Source organism: Kryptolebias marmoratus, linkage group LG16 (genome assembly GCF_001649575.2).
Source record: "Kryptolebias marmoratus isolate JLee-2015 linkage group LG16, ASM164957v2, whole genome shotgun sequence".
In the NCBI taxonomy this organism is placed as follows: domain Eukaryota; kingdom Metazoa; phylum Chordata; class Actinopteri; order Cyprinodontiformes; family Rivulidae; genus Kryptolebias; species Kryptolebias marmoratus.
Window position 1 is genome coordinate 9,041,438 of NC_051445.1, and position 12,936 is coordinate 9,054,373.

At 42.1% G+C, this 12,936-nt stretch overlaps 1 protein-coding gene across 5 annotated transcripts in view; it reads right to left on the reverse strand.

Annotated features, from left to right (window-relative positions):
* Nucleotides 1-1,122: 1,122 nt before the first annotated feature.
* The window catches only part of pou2f2a (POU class 2 homeobox 2a), a 44,761-nt gene continuing 32,947 nt past the window's right edge, over nt 1,123-12,936 (reverse strand). For 2 of the 5 annotated variants that reach the window (XM_017415369.3, XM_017415371.3), the window contains exons 5-16: nt 12,514-12,633; nt 12,056-12,385; nt 11,699-11,804; nt 11,505-11,596; nt 11,248-11,409; nt 11,020-11,161; nt 10,789-10,937; nt 10,239-10,436; nt 9,934-10,160; nt 8,483-8,551; nt 8,097-8,170; nt 1,123-4,574 (exon numbers count right to left, since the gene is read on the reverse strand). In XM_017415369.3, the coding sequence (XP_017270858.1) occupies nt 4,246-4,574; nt 8,097-8,170; nt 8,483-8,551; nt 9,934-10,160; nt 10,239-10,436; nt 10,789-10,937; nt 11,020-11,161; nt 11,248-11,409; nt 11,505-11,596; nt 11,699-11,804; nt 12,056-12,385; nt 12,514-12,633 (1,998 nt within the window). In that variant the 3' untranslated portion in view covers nt 1,123-4,245. The remainder of the gene's footprint in view (nt 4,575-8,096; nt 8,171-8,482; nt 8,552-9,933; nt 10,161-10,238; nt 10,437-10,788; nt 10,938-11,019; nt 11,162-11,247; nt 11,410-11,504; nt 11,597-11,698; nt 11,805-12,055; nt 12,386-12,513; nt 12,634-12,936) is intronic. The other 3 variants (XM_017415373.3, XM_017415375.3, XM_017415374.3) reach the window with 2 other exon arrangements.

Genomic DNA, 12,936 nt, shown 5'->3' on the forward strand with positions numbered 1-12,936 from the left:
TGACGCTGTGTGTTTTCCTGGAATGTGTGTGCAGGTGTGTGTGTGTGTAGCCTGGAGCAGAAAGCAGTATTTTCTTTTGACCTTAAATGAATCTAATGAAGTCAAATCTATCTAATGTAAAGCTATGTTTAATTGCCTGTTAGTCCCAGACATTTGTGTTTTCAGCTTTACTGCGTCTGCTCGCAGCCGAAACAAACACACACTCCACACAAACCCATCCCAACACCCTGATCCCCCACGTGAACCCCCGCGTTTTAAAGCATTCATCTATTTGGTTTGTCATCAAAGAATATGAGGTATATGATGAACTATCTCTCTTTTACATCCTACAGTGGATGAAGAAATCATTTAAAACCAACATACAGCAAAGTGGGAACAAAGGGAGACAGAGAAACTCAAAAAAATAAATAAAAAGAGCAGAGACAAAACGAGAAGACGGAGGGCGATTTTAAAACCACCCTGGTTGGTTTTGGCTCCTTCTTCTGTCTCTGTCACGTAAAAACACTTTTGCCTTTGCCCCAGTCAACCTTCGTCTTCTTTTGTTGTGTTTTTGGTTTGTGTTGCCGTAAAGCTTTTGGTGTGTTCTCACTTTGGAGAATATAAAAAGAAGAGAGGCAGCACTGTGCCTCGAAGTACAAGCCGCGATGTGACTCAGGCTTCGAATCGCAGACATGCTTTCTTATCTGAAACCGAACTTCACCTTCGTCTCATTACAGGAAAACACAAAGGAAAGTGTACGCACAGAAAACTGCCAGCTCAAAATTGTCTTTCCTGTAAAGTCCAGCAAATCATGAGGCGCTCATCTGACACAGTGCTGCCAGTTTAGGAGCGTTCCATCATGACTTTTTGATGCATTTTTGGTAATATTTGGTTTAAAAATGAAACTTCAGCGGGGGGCAAAAAGCAAGAAAACTCATTACAAATACATTAGAAAATATGAAAAATGCACCTCTAGAAATAAATTAACAAATAAATAGCAAGACAAAAAAAGGAGATAAATCAACTTTACCCTGAATAAATAGTACAATCAAAAGTCTAAATCATGATTGATAAGGAGAAATAAAAAGTCCAAAGAGAGATAGTTAAAATTTTTGGTCTAAAATCAAGTTATCATCATCAACGTTTTAAGGATTTTTTTTTTTCTCAAAGTCTTTTTTTGTACGTTTTTTTTTTTCTTTTCAATACATTAGCGATAAGTAAGCAGTAGAACATAGATCTTTTTTCTACAAAATCTATAGAAGCACTAACAGATACATTCCGTCTAAGAGTCAATGTGGAGGAAAGGTTTCACCTTTGACCCCACATCTAAAGCTTGGAAACGATTCTCGTGTGTCGACTGTTTTTTTCCTGGTGTGGATCAAACCAAATATTCTTTGGATACGTTAAACTCCCCAACCTAACGCCGACTGAACTGAGGGCCTTCGCTGTGAGGGTTGATTCTGTATTTTAAAGCGTAGTTTTAGTCTTTGGGTTTTAAAATTACAAGACATCACTGCAGACCCTACTCCTTTTAAGTCTCTGACACTTGCATACAGACAACTCGCAGTCGCACCTCAGACAAATCGACTCCTTCCTTCGAGAGAGCAGCTCTGCTCTCGCCTGCTGTTTGGTTTGCTTCAGTATTTGGTTTGACGATTTCAAGGTTTGCTGTTCAAACTCTTTGTTTTTGGCTTTTGTGTTTGTCTTTTTTGTTTTTTAAAACTTTTCCTGCCAAAACAGTCTTGTTTCTTTATCTAATAAAAATCTGGAAGCTAAATTTTCACAGTATTTTTTTTTTCCCAACCACCTGATAATAAAAATCTCTAGCACGACTACGAAAAAAATAAGGAGCTCTTGTAGTAATAAGTAAGCGAGTACGTTATTCCAAATCAGTAATAATAAGCACTAAAAGTACAGTACGTAAAACGGCATCAAGAGACACAGCAGAGATAAAACAATCAGAACCGATCAACAAAATAAAAATAAAACATAAGATTATTTTTTTTAAAATAAGATTTCAGTTCAGTGAGGTCATTTACGTTTATCTCCATCCAGGACCAGAGAGCTGAGCTGGAGAGAGGGAGGTAGAGGAGGGGAGGAACAGTCTGTCCTTCTTCTGCTCTCCTGTCTCTGCCTGTCTCTTCATCCCTCCGTCCACAGTCTCAGCCCTAAAGCTAACAGACGGACAGGCAGACGTCTTCCAGTCCTTCATCACGTTGTCCTCCTCCCCTCCTCCCTCCAGCCACATTTGGTTTGGGTTATTTTTGGTTTGCTTCTGTCATTCCTTGGTTTATTTTGCTTGTTTTTTTTTTTACATTTTATTTGGTATGTGTTTGTTTTTGGTATCCTCTTACAAAAAGTGTGACACCTGCTCCCTTCACCCTTCTTTGTGGGGGGGGTGAAACATCAGTTTCCCCGTGCATCTTTAGACAGGGTAGGTGAAAGGAATTTCACCCAAAAAAGGGGAGATGGAGGGGCTCGCAGTGGTAGCATCCTGTTCTCAGCCCTCCCTGCTCCCACCACCAACAGTGCGTCTTTATTGTGTTTATGTCTCGGCTCAGGCTCAAGAAGAAGAGCACCGCCTTGATAATGCTTTGGTATCTATTTGAGGATTAATGGCAGTGCGAGGTGGAAAATGGCAGTGAGATGTGAGCGATGGGCCGATGATGGAAAAACAGACATCGAGTAAACGCACATCGAGTAGACGTACAGGTGTCGGGCCATCTGCGCTGATTGACGAGGCAGGAATCGGAGCCAGCTGTGACTAAACTTGGCTTTATTGACTTATTTAGCCCTCGGCCTCGGGGGTTATTTCTTTCAATCAACAATCAGCCACATTTCATACTTTCAAAATGATCTCCACTCTGTTAACAAACATCATTTTCAGTGTGTGAAGTTTCCAGGGCGTGTTCATTTAGCCACGGCGCCTCTGATAATAATCTTTAAAAGTGGAGCTCTGGTGAAGTGAACAAAATGTTTTGCGTCGTAATGAATTCATTCACGCCCTGAAATCAACACGAAGTGTGCCAACTCGATCTGCGAACTATTGGCACTTGGTGAGGACTGAGATGTTCCTGAAGGGGCGTCATGTCACAAATGCACAATGATGATGAAGATGATGATGGCACAAATGAAGACAAGGATGATGACAGTGATAATGAAGCTAAAACTACTATAGAGCACAACAATAAATAGGAGCTGAACTGTAAAAAGAAACTAATAAATAATAGAAAAACGAATCTCAAACTAGACTTCTGTCAAAAAATAACAAGATTTTCTGACACAAGAGGAGAAATGTGTGCTATTCTAAGCTCTTCAAACCAGAGGTAGGTAAAGAAACAGCAGTTCTAGCAGACATTCATGACAAAAATGTAACAATATTTGTAAAAAATAATCAGAGAAAATATCAGAGACACATGAGCTGACACAGACGGGATGAGTCGATGAGAGGATGGGCTGGTTCTTCATGTTTGTGTGTAAATGTGTGTGTGTGGTGTGTGTGTGTTGCAGTAGAGTCCTGGTCCTGGATAGCTTCAGTATTTACACGTCCTTTGAATAAAGCTTTTCTCTCCGTATTTTTGGTTTTTGGTATTTGTGATTTTGGTATGCTTGTCGTTTTTTTTTTTGGTTTTTGTTCTTTTTCTTCTTTTTTTGTCATTGTGTATTCGTCCTCCGTCTCCTCCTCAGGTAAATTTTTGGTTTAAACGTATCCTCCCTGCTCCTCTTCTTTCAAACCCGCAGCTTTTTAAAATAACATTATTTAAAAAAAGAAAAAGCACATAAGCATAGTCCTCCTCTTTGTTTTTTCTTTGTCCGTGACACCATTCCCATGTCTTATGGTATTGATGCCTTTTGTCATTTTTGGTTTATGCACTTCGACATGCATATCTGCCGTCTCTTCCTTCTCTTTGCTAAAGAGTCATTGGTTTGTTTCCTTTCAGAGAGAAAGAGTGGAGACATGCCATGTCGATATCACAGACAAAAATGTCCCACAATGTCTCTGTTTCATCTGTTTGGATAGATAAAGATTTTTGGTTTCAATCTTCCTCTTTCCTCCCTTCTCTCTTCTTCTTTCCCTCCTTCTCTCCTCTTTCATTCTGTGTATTTTTGGCATCGAAAGACGGGGAGAAAAGAAGGGAGAGAGCCATTGCAATAAAACTAAAACTAAAATAACGGAAGAAGAGCACAAGAGAGAGAAAGAGATAGCTTTGGTGTGAAAGGCGAGGTTCCTCCTTTCTCCTCCTCTCTGATTGGCCCCGGGTGTGGTCACTCGATCTTGGGCCCGCCCAGGGAGGACGGGCTGTGTGCCATTTTGCTGGAGGAGCAGGAAGAGGCGGGGCTGGAGCAGGGGGAGGGGGAGCAGGGCGTGGGGCTGATGCTGCTAGCTGAGGGGAAGGGGGAGGCCTGGGAGACTTTGGCTACAGCGGCGCTGACCAATCCGGCACCGGGGTTCTGGCCCATGTGGAGGAGGGTGGGGTGGTTGAGGAAGAGGGAGCAGGAAAGGCCACCTCCTTGGCCCCCGGCGGCCCCCAGCATCACCTTGCTGCCGCCCTCAAGAGTGGAAAGAGGCAGCTGGCCACCACTGGCTGCTAGGGCTGAAGAAGAAACAAAACACTGTTAACGTCACATTCTTGGAAGCACAATACAACTTCCTATTTTTATTTTTAATATTTACTGTTGAATGATGCTGCTGTTTGACTTTGTACACTCCTCCCTGCCCTGATAATGTGGCTTAAATTCATCTTCTTTGTCATTACCCGATGTGAGTCACGCATGTGCAGCCTCCTATTGGAAGCCATGCGTTAAAAAGCAGAAAGATTCAGAGCCGGAGTAAATAAAACTTAGACCTGACTGCTGCTGTCGTTTCCCAGTGTGAGTCTGGAATGGATCACAGGAGGGATTATAATCAGGCCGCCGTTTGTTCTTCTTTGATAATATTACTCATGCACTCTTTTTAAAGTGGCAACTTTGGCCTTGACATATCGGTGCGAAGATATTACAGTTATAATAAGTTGTTTTGTAAAATCACATCGTATTTTTAAAGTCCTCCATTATTTTATTGGGGTGTTATATTTGTTCTCGTAGGACATGAAATTTGGATGGCTTGCCTAAACCATGAGATACATGTCAGTGGCCTAAGGTTTAGTGATTTATCTTTATTATATGCTGCAGAATCATGATATATTACCTGTTTTATATTTTAAAACATTAAATTAACATGTGACACGAGGGAACCAAGTTTTGCATGTTTCCCGTGTGAATTAGGAACAAATAACATCATTTTTGCCAGTGAAGGTTCATTAAATTAACACGTGAAGCACATGTTTTGCGCACGTGTAGTTTTAGAACATTTTGTTTGTTTGTGGTTTTCTACGTGAGAGTACAACAGGAAAAACACGTTCTTTTTATTTGTTTGTTTTTAAGAGGGATACATGTCTGATCACATTCTGATGTGAAGTCAAACGGAGTTTTCTGGCTCCGATAGAAGCTGGTGCTCTGTGTGACAAATGAGTCGATGACAAACTGCGATAAATCAAAGCGTGCACTCATCGTCTTTTACGGCAAACATTTTTTGGTGTCAGGTCGTGGCATCAGGAACCGTCCCGATCCAAAATCATCAAATCACCAAGTTCTCACTGCTGTTGCCACCAAGTGTTGTTTACTCACAAAACTGACATCAGCTGGAAACGAAATACAGCACATCAAGGTTTTATATTTCTATACATGAGGGGGATGGAAGAGAGCGACTCATTAACGGGTAATGACGAGGACAACGTGACTCATGTTCTTTGTGTTCAGTTTTCAAAATCCTACATTAGTTTTTCAAACTCCACACTGCAGCCCTCTCCATCTACTCCTCTGCTTCGAGTAAAAGGGAAAAGCCAGATTCAGAGTCAGTGATTGGTTCGTCTCTTCAGGGCCGAGACACTTAAAGCTTCGACGAAACGGTGTTTGGAGTGCTGTTTACTTGTGGAAGTTCGTAAAACTTCCCTGCCAACTCTACCAGCGTGCTTGTTTGAACTTTTAATTCACGGGTTTGAAACCTAAAAGTTCCAGAAAGTGAGTCACTGGACGCAAATTTAACATACTGTATGTCATGAAGTGATAGATGAGTCACCAAAATGTAGTTTTCCAAGAACTGAGAAACTGTAAAATGTGATTAAGAAAAGAAAATATGCACTTTTTGTTGCAAAGGAGCCAAATATTGGCAGCATCTATGTGTAGGTTATGCACAGTGGATGGCATTAAAAAAAAAACAAAAAAACATGCAGCCTTTAAGGGGAAATATTTTGCCGTCTTTGTAGTAATAATGATTCAGTTTCAAAATCATTTTCAAGTTTCTTTCGCTGTTAAAAATGAACTTGATATTTTCCCCAGAACAAAGACTGTTTGCTCAATTGAGGTTTAAGGCGTTGAGCAGAAACCAGTAGAGAATATTATATCTGTTTTAAATCACACACACACACACAGAGATATAAGATACAACCACTTTGGTCTTTATGTTGACCGGGATAAAATTCTCAAACTCATATAATTCTTTTTAGGGAACAACACACGATAACGTCTTGTAATTATGGCTCGCAGCCCAATATCTTCACGGAGTCAATAATTAGGAACGAGACGCCTCTCGGCAGAAGGTTAACTGACACGGGAGGTGTGTTGTTATGGAAACAAGCTGCATATTTAGCTGTTTTTCACCTCGTGAAGCTTTCATCCTCACCTAGAGCTTCTTTCACATGCAGAAGGCAACATGTTCACACAGACTGAAACTTGTTGCTGAATATCAATAACTACAACTATATCTATGACCCACCTCAAAAAGGCAAAGGCAGACGATTGTGTTTTTTGCTGGCATCTGTGTGCGTCTGTCTGTTAGCATATCTCACGAACCACTGGACAGATTTTAATAAAACATCTACAATTGATTTACTTTTGGAGTCAAACTAATTAAAAACCAACTGACTGACAAAAATGTCTATAACTCAGTTAATTTTGCAAATATTGAACAAAGATTTGATCTGGTAGTAGCTGAGAGTCGTTCACAACACATACTCCGAGTATAACGTTATTTTTAGGTTTTACCAAAACAGCTGCAGCTCTGTTACTTCTGAACACAAGACGGTTTGAGTCTAAAACTCATGAAAGGTGGTGGGTGATATGCATTCCTACAAGGATTGCTACAGCTTTCTTTAAAGCATTAAGATCCAATATGATATTTTTTACTTGTCAGTGATCACTGAAAGACAAATAAATTATTCATACAAGTTCATAGATGCATAAAACACAAACTGCAAACAAAAATAGCTTCTTAAAAAGTGATACACAGGTTGAAAGGTTAGTGACGCTTCAGTGATAAAACAAAAAAATGAAAGGCTAAAGATGAGTGAAACGGCACAAAAACACAAAAACACAAACCCACACATTAGCGTAAGCACCATCACACACACACACACACTTGATGGGATGGGTTAATGATCACAGATGAGAACGGATGAAAAAACAAGTTATTTATCTTCTCCAGGGCTCTCTCTGCCTCAGCTGTTTCATGCTGTGGATGAGCAAACACACTTGGCTGCCTGCTCAGCCGTGTCTCCAGTCGGTAGTCGGCCAGCGCGACTTGATTCACCCACCATGTGTAACTGTATTAGTCATCATCGCACTTCTCTTTTTAATGCGGCTCCCTCCCCCTTCTCAACCTAATTATACAAAGTATGACTAAAAACAAGCTGTGCTGAGCTGACGCTGGTTGAGGGGTCACTGCTGTGGGGCCGACTGTGTGTTTTCTGTTTTTTTTCCTTGTTGTTGTTTGTTTTCAAGTGTAGGAAGGTGTATAAGGGGATGTGTCATGTACAGTATGTGCATGTGAGTTTCAGTGCTCATGCATGTGTGGGAGTGTAACAGAGAAAGGTCTCTATAACTGTTTAACAGGTGGAAAATATATAAAAATGTGCAACTTAGTGGTTTCTTTTGGATCATTTTTCCAATTTTAGCCCTAAATCTCTAAAATCTCTGCAGTATATTCTCTCTATCAGTAATGCTGAGGTCTTTCTTCCTCCTGTTACTCTGATTAAACCTATCTATCTTTGTTTTTCTTTCACACACACACACACACACACCTTGGATAGTAGCCAGGGGATTGTTACCGAGGAGGGCTTGGTTTATCCCTGTGTTAACTCCCATCACAGTGTTCCTGTTGTGGCACGTGCATAGGCAAGCATGTACACAAACACAGATAGGCAGAGGAGAAAAGGTGAGGGGGAAAAAAGCAGGTTTAGTAGCAAAGATGAGCAGAGGATGAAATCCTCCCTTCACATTCGAAGAGCAGCAGACAGATTTGCTGCAGAGAAGTCACCAAGAGTGTCAGAAATGCAAGAAGAAAGGGAGACGTGGCTATAAAACATGGAAGCTTTTTACGTTTAGCTCAAAGTATACAAAATTTAAAACACATTTGCAATATTTAAACATTTTTTGAGTGCGTTACGTGTGTCTCTGTCGTATTCACCTCAAGTTTGCAGCAAAATCGGTGATGTAGTTTGACATATCACCATTCTTTTTACCCATACGCCATAAACTGTAAACAGAAGAACCACACACACACATACACACACACACACACGGTTAGACTGGGCCACTGCAAAGAGGAAGTGGTGGAATATCAGTGTATGTGTGTGCGTTTTATATCAACCATTTAACTACAAACTGCAGGTGAATCGATTGTGATCATGTTTAGAGAAATGTGTAGTCGTGTTGTTGCACTTTGCAATCTGGACAAAAAACTGTGAATAAAATGAATCAGCTATTTTAAATTTTTAATAGAAAAGACCATGTTTTAAAATGTATGCTGTAAAACTTAATGGCTTTTTTTTAGCAGTGCTACAACTTTTGCTATTTTTATTTTGTTTGGTAATGTTCCTGTTTGAAACAGTAAACTATATAGGCGTGTGGATGGTTGTCATATCAATAACATCACAGTTAGAAGACAATTTGTTATAACAGAATTGATTTCCTTTTCATCTACTGCTATAACACTGAACGCAGAGTTTTCCTTTGTGTTAACTGTCAATAATAATTTATGTTAAATTAGGTCATTTACAAGGTATTGATTAAAACTGTTAGCAACAAAGTAGATATTAGCTTCATTCCTCATTGTGTGAATTCACTGTTGATTTCCTGGTTTTCATCCCTGTGTTTTTCTGTGCTATTTCAGCCATTTATATAAATATCATTTATATCAAAAGGTTGTAACTTTTAGATTTTTCAAAATATTCAACTTTATTTACAAAAAACAAATCCATGTCAAAGCACATTAAGATCTCTTCAAACCATTCTAAAAGACTTGTTTTTTAAATCTACATCAGCATATTTCTGCTAATTAACTAATGCTAGGACTATAACTGTTAATGCTAATGCCACTCATGCTTATGCTAATTCTGCTCATTTTAGTTAAAAGCTAATGTTCTGCTACATTCAGCTAGGCTTTTGCTACTTTTAGCTTTTAGGTAGCACTTTGCTACTTTTAGCTAGTTTTTAGCTTCAGTTCAGTTTCAGCTTCTTCAACAAAAAAGTCGTGCAGAACTCAGCATTCACTGCATTTTTTTGCAGAAATTGCAACTTCTGAAGTTTATTTAAAACATTTTCTTTCCAAGTAAATTTAAATTGACGGAAAAAACTAATGTTAAAGCTGCTCAAATTCTTAAAAAAATTCTTTCTGAAAATATCAAGGCCAACATTTTTCTGCACATATTTATTCTTGACCATTTTTTGTTGTTTTTAAGAAAAAAATGAACTCCAACTAGAGCACATATTTCCACTTATTAGTACTTATTTCCATACAGTCAAGAAATTAGAACTTAAAAATAAAAACGCCCCATAAAAAACAGAAGCAGACCTCAAGAGGAGCTTGATAGGCAGAATTAATTTTAGTGATTTCTGTGTGTGCAGTGACCGTCTTACCCTGTGTTTAGGTTGAATGTGCTGTGGCTGGGAGTGGCGGGGCTGGCTGTGCTGCGGGGAGGAGGTGGGGGAGTCGCCGGGGAGGGCGTGGAGCTCAGAGGGGGGTGGGCTGAGGTGAGAGAGGGGTGAGTGGAGGTGAGGCTGGAAGTCAGGGGGCAGACGGGGGACATGGTGGTCACCGTTGTGCTGCTGAGACTGGTCACGGCCTGCGACAGCTGGCTGGACATCTGTTGGGGAAAAGAAGAAGAGACGCGTTCAGACGCTGAAAAGCTGCGACGCCGAAGAGAGAGAAGGTGGATCTTTACCATGTGAGGGCTGTAACAGGGGGGTTTGTGCGACTGTGGGGCAGTGGGGGGCTGGCTGGGCAGCGGAGGGGTGGCACTGGAGGGATTGATGCGCTTCTCCTTCTGGCGGCGGTTGCAGAACCAGACCCGGATCACCTCCTTTTCCATGTTGAGCTGCTCTGCGATCAGCAGGATCTCCTCTGAGGTGGGCTTCTGGTTCTAAAGGAGAACAAGAATCCAGATGATGTCAACAGTGCTAAAATTAAGCCATGATATGATATCTTAAATAAAAAATATTACAATAAAAAAAAAAACCTGAAAGTGAGTTTTCAAAACTAAAAGAAGCAGAACACTAGCAAATAGCCAAAAGTATTAAAATACTCGCTAAAAGCCAAATGGAGCAAAATGCTTCCCAAAACTTAAAAGCTAAAGTAGCAAAAGGCTAGCTAAAAGTTAAATGAATGCACAAGAAGACAAAAATAAAGTATGCTGAAGCTGATTTCACACTATAAGATGAAGCAAGCATTTGTTGCATCTTTAAACAATAAAATAATTTAAAACAACAGCTTACCGTCATAAATGCTCGCTCCAGAGCCACACGAACATTCGTCTCGATGCTGGTTCTCTTCTTTCTGCGGCGACCTGGAACCCCTTCGAAGCCCAGAGAGGGTGAGGACAGGGAGCTCGGGCTGGGCAGGGTGCTGTCTATGGACATGGTCTCTGAGGGACAAATTCAAACAAACCGTTAGACAAAAGATCAGGACCCCATCTGGGTCACAAGACACCGATGAGTCCAACTCACCTGCATCATTAAGCCACGTCTCTAACAGCGGCTTCAGCTTGCACATGTTCTTAAAGCTCAGGTTGAGAGCTTCGAAGCGAGAGATGGTGGTCTGGCTGAAGTCATTGCCGTACAGTTTCCCCATCGCCAAGCCTACGTCTCCCTGTGGGAAGGATGGAAAACAGGAAAATGAGACAAGTCGAAGCATGTCCTGACCTCCAGTGCTGATGGAACAGGTGTTGTCTTCACCTGTGTGAAGCCCAGTTTGATGCGTCTCTGTTTAAAAGTGCGGGCGAACTGTTCTAGCTCCTCCAAGTCACTGGGCTCCTCGGGGTGAGAGGTCACAGGGGGCACCGAGGTCACACTTCCGCCGCCGCCGCCGCTCACATCCACGCTCTTATCTCGCTGCACCTGACGAGACAAGAGAGGAAGAGGAGGAGTGTTCCTGCTGCTGCATAGAGAGAGGGGTTTTATTTTCCACGGACTGAAACCTAAAAGTTTCCTACCTGTGTCTGGAGTCCCATTCTAGCTGGAGCAGAGAGGAGGCTCCCTTGGTTTTGCTGAGGTAGCGGAATAAGATTTGGTGTCGATAAGAGTCCTGAGCAAAAAGGGAAATAAAAGAGCGCATTGTTGTTAGTAAATATGACAAGATTTTATTTTAATCTAAATTTATTCAAGCAGAAAAAAGGGACAGTCTCACCTTGCTGGGCCTGCTGGGCCTGGGGGAGGAGAAACTGGGCTGGTGATGGAAGTGGGTGACCGGGCACCAACACCAGCTGCTGAAGCTGCAGCAGCTGCTGAATGTCCTGCGAGAGCAAGGATCGGTTATTTCTGACAGCTCTGGTAACACAAACTTAACATGTTAGCACGGTTCAATAAGAGTCAGAGAGCAGGTTTGGAGGAACGGAACGCAAAAGGAGGAGGAAAAACTTTGTTACTGCATAAAATCAGAGGAATTAAAGGGAGTTTCAGAGAATGATGAAATATGCAAAAGATGTGCAAGGAGGACAGTTCTGTGCAAGCTCATCAGGAAGCAGCTTTGGCTGGCGGTCGGTACCTGGGCTGTGAGCTGGATTGGCTGGGAGAGGGTGAGCTGAGGTGGAGGAGGTGGGACAGGGACGCTTTGGGGGTTTTGTTCCTGTGTGCTCTGTCCCTGTCCCTGGGACTGAACCTGCTGCCCAGTTTGTCCCGCTTGCTGCTGCTGCTGCTGCTGCTGGGCCTGCTGATTTGCCGCCGCAGCTGCCTGAGCTTGCTGATTGGCTTGAGCGGCTGCGTGGGCGGCGTGAGCTGCATGGGCTGCATTGGACTGCTGCACAGCCGCGGCCAGGAGCTGCGCCTGAGCCTGCTGGAGCAGTAACTGCTGCTGCGCCGGCAGTAAAGCTGTCAGCTGGTGAAGGAGGAGGGCAAAGGAGAGGAAGATAAGGCAAGGAAGAGGAGAGGGAAGCAAAGTGTTTAGAGAAGCAAGCAAGGTAAAAGCGAAGCAAAGTCGTTGAAATGTTGTGAGCTAAGCCTTACCCCTGCCAGCTGGGAGCCCGTCAGCATGAGCTGCGTGTGTTGCAGGGCTGTTTGTGAGGGGGTCGGGCCGTGAGAAGGAGGAAGGCCGGGGGACATTTCAGCACACTCATCCATCTTATTCTGGGACGAAGACAAAAGGAGCAAATGTGGGAGACAGTTCCAGATATACTGAATTTAGCTTGTTATTTTTATTATAGCTGATCATGAAAAAATAAAAGGCATGCATGGGCAGGCTACAAAAGGTTTCAGTTCAAACTTTTCTGACCATCAGATCTCTCAGGACCTGTGGAGCAACATTTAACTGCATGAGTAAGCTCAAATAAATCCCACGGTCTGTCACTGGTAAGCTGATCAGAATTGTATCTCCAGTCTTTGTTTTTCTTCCACAAAAGACGAGAAGACATGTTTAAACTGGCAGGAGGG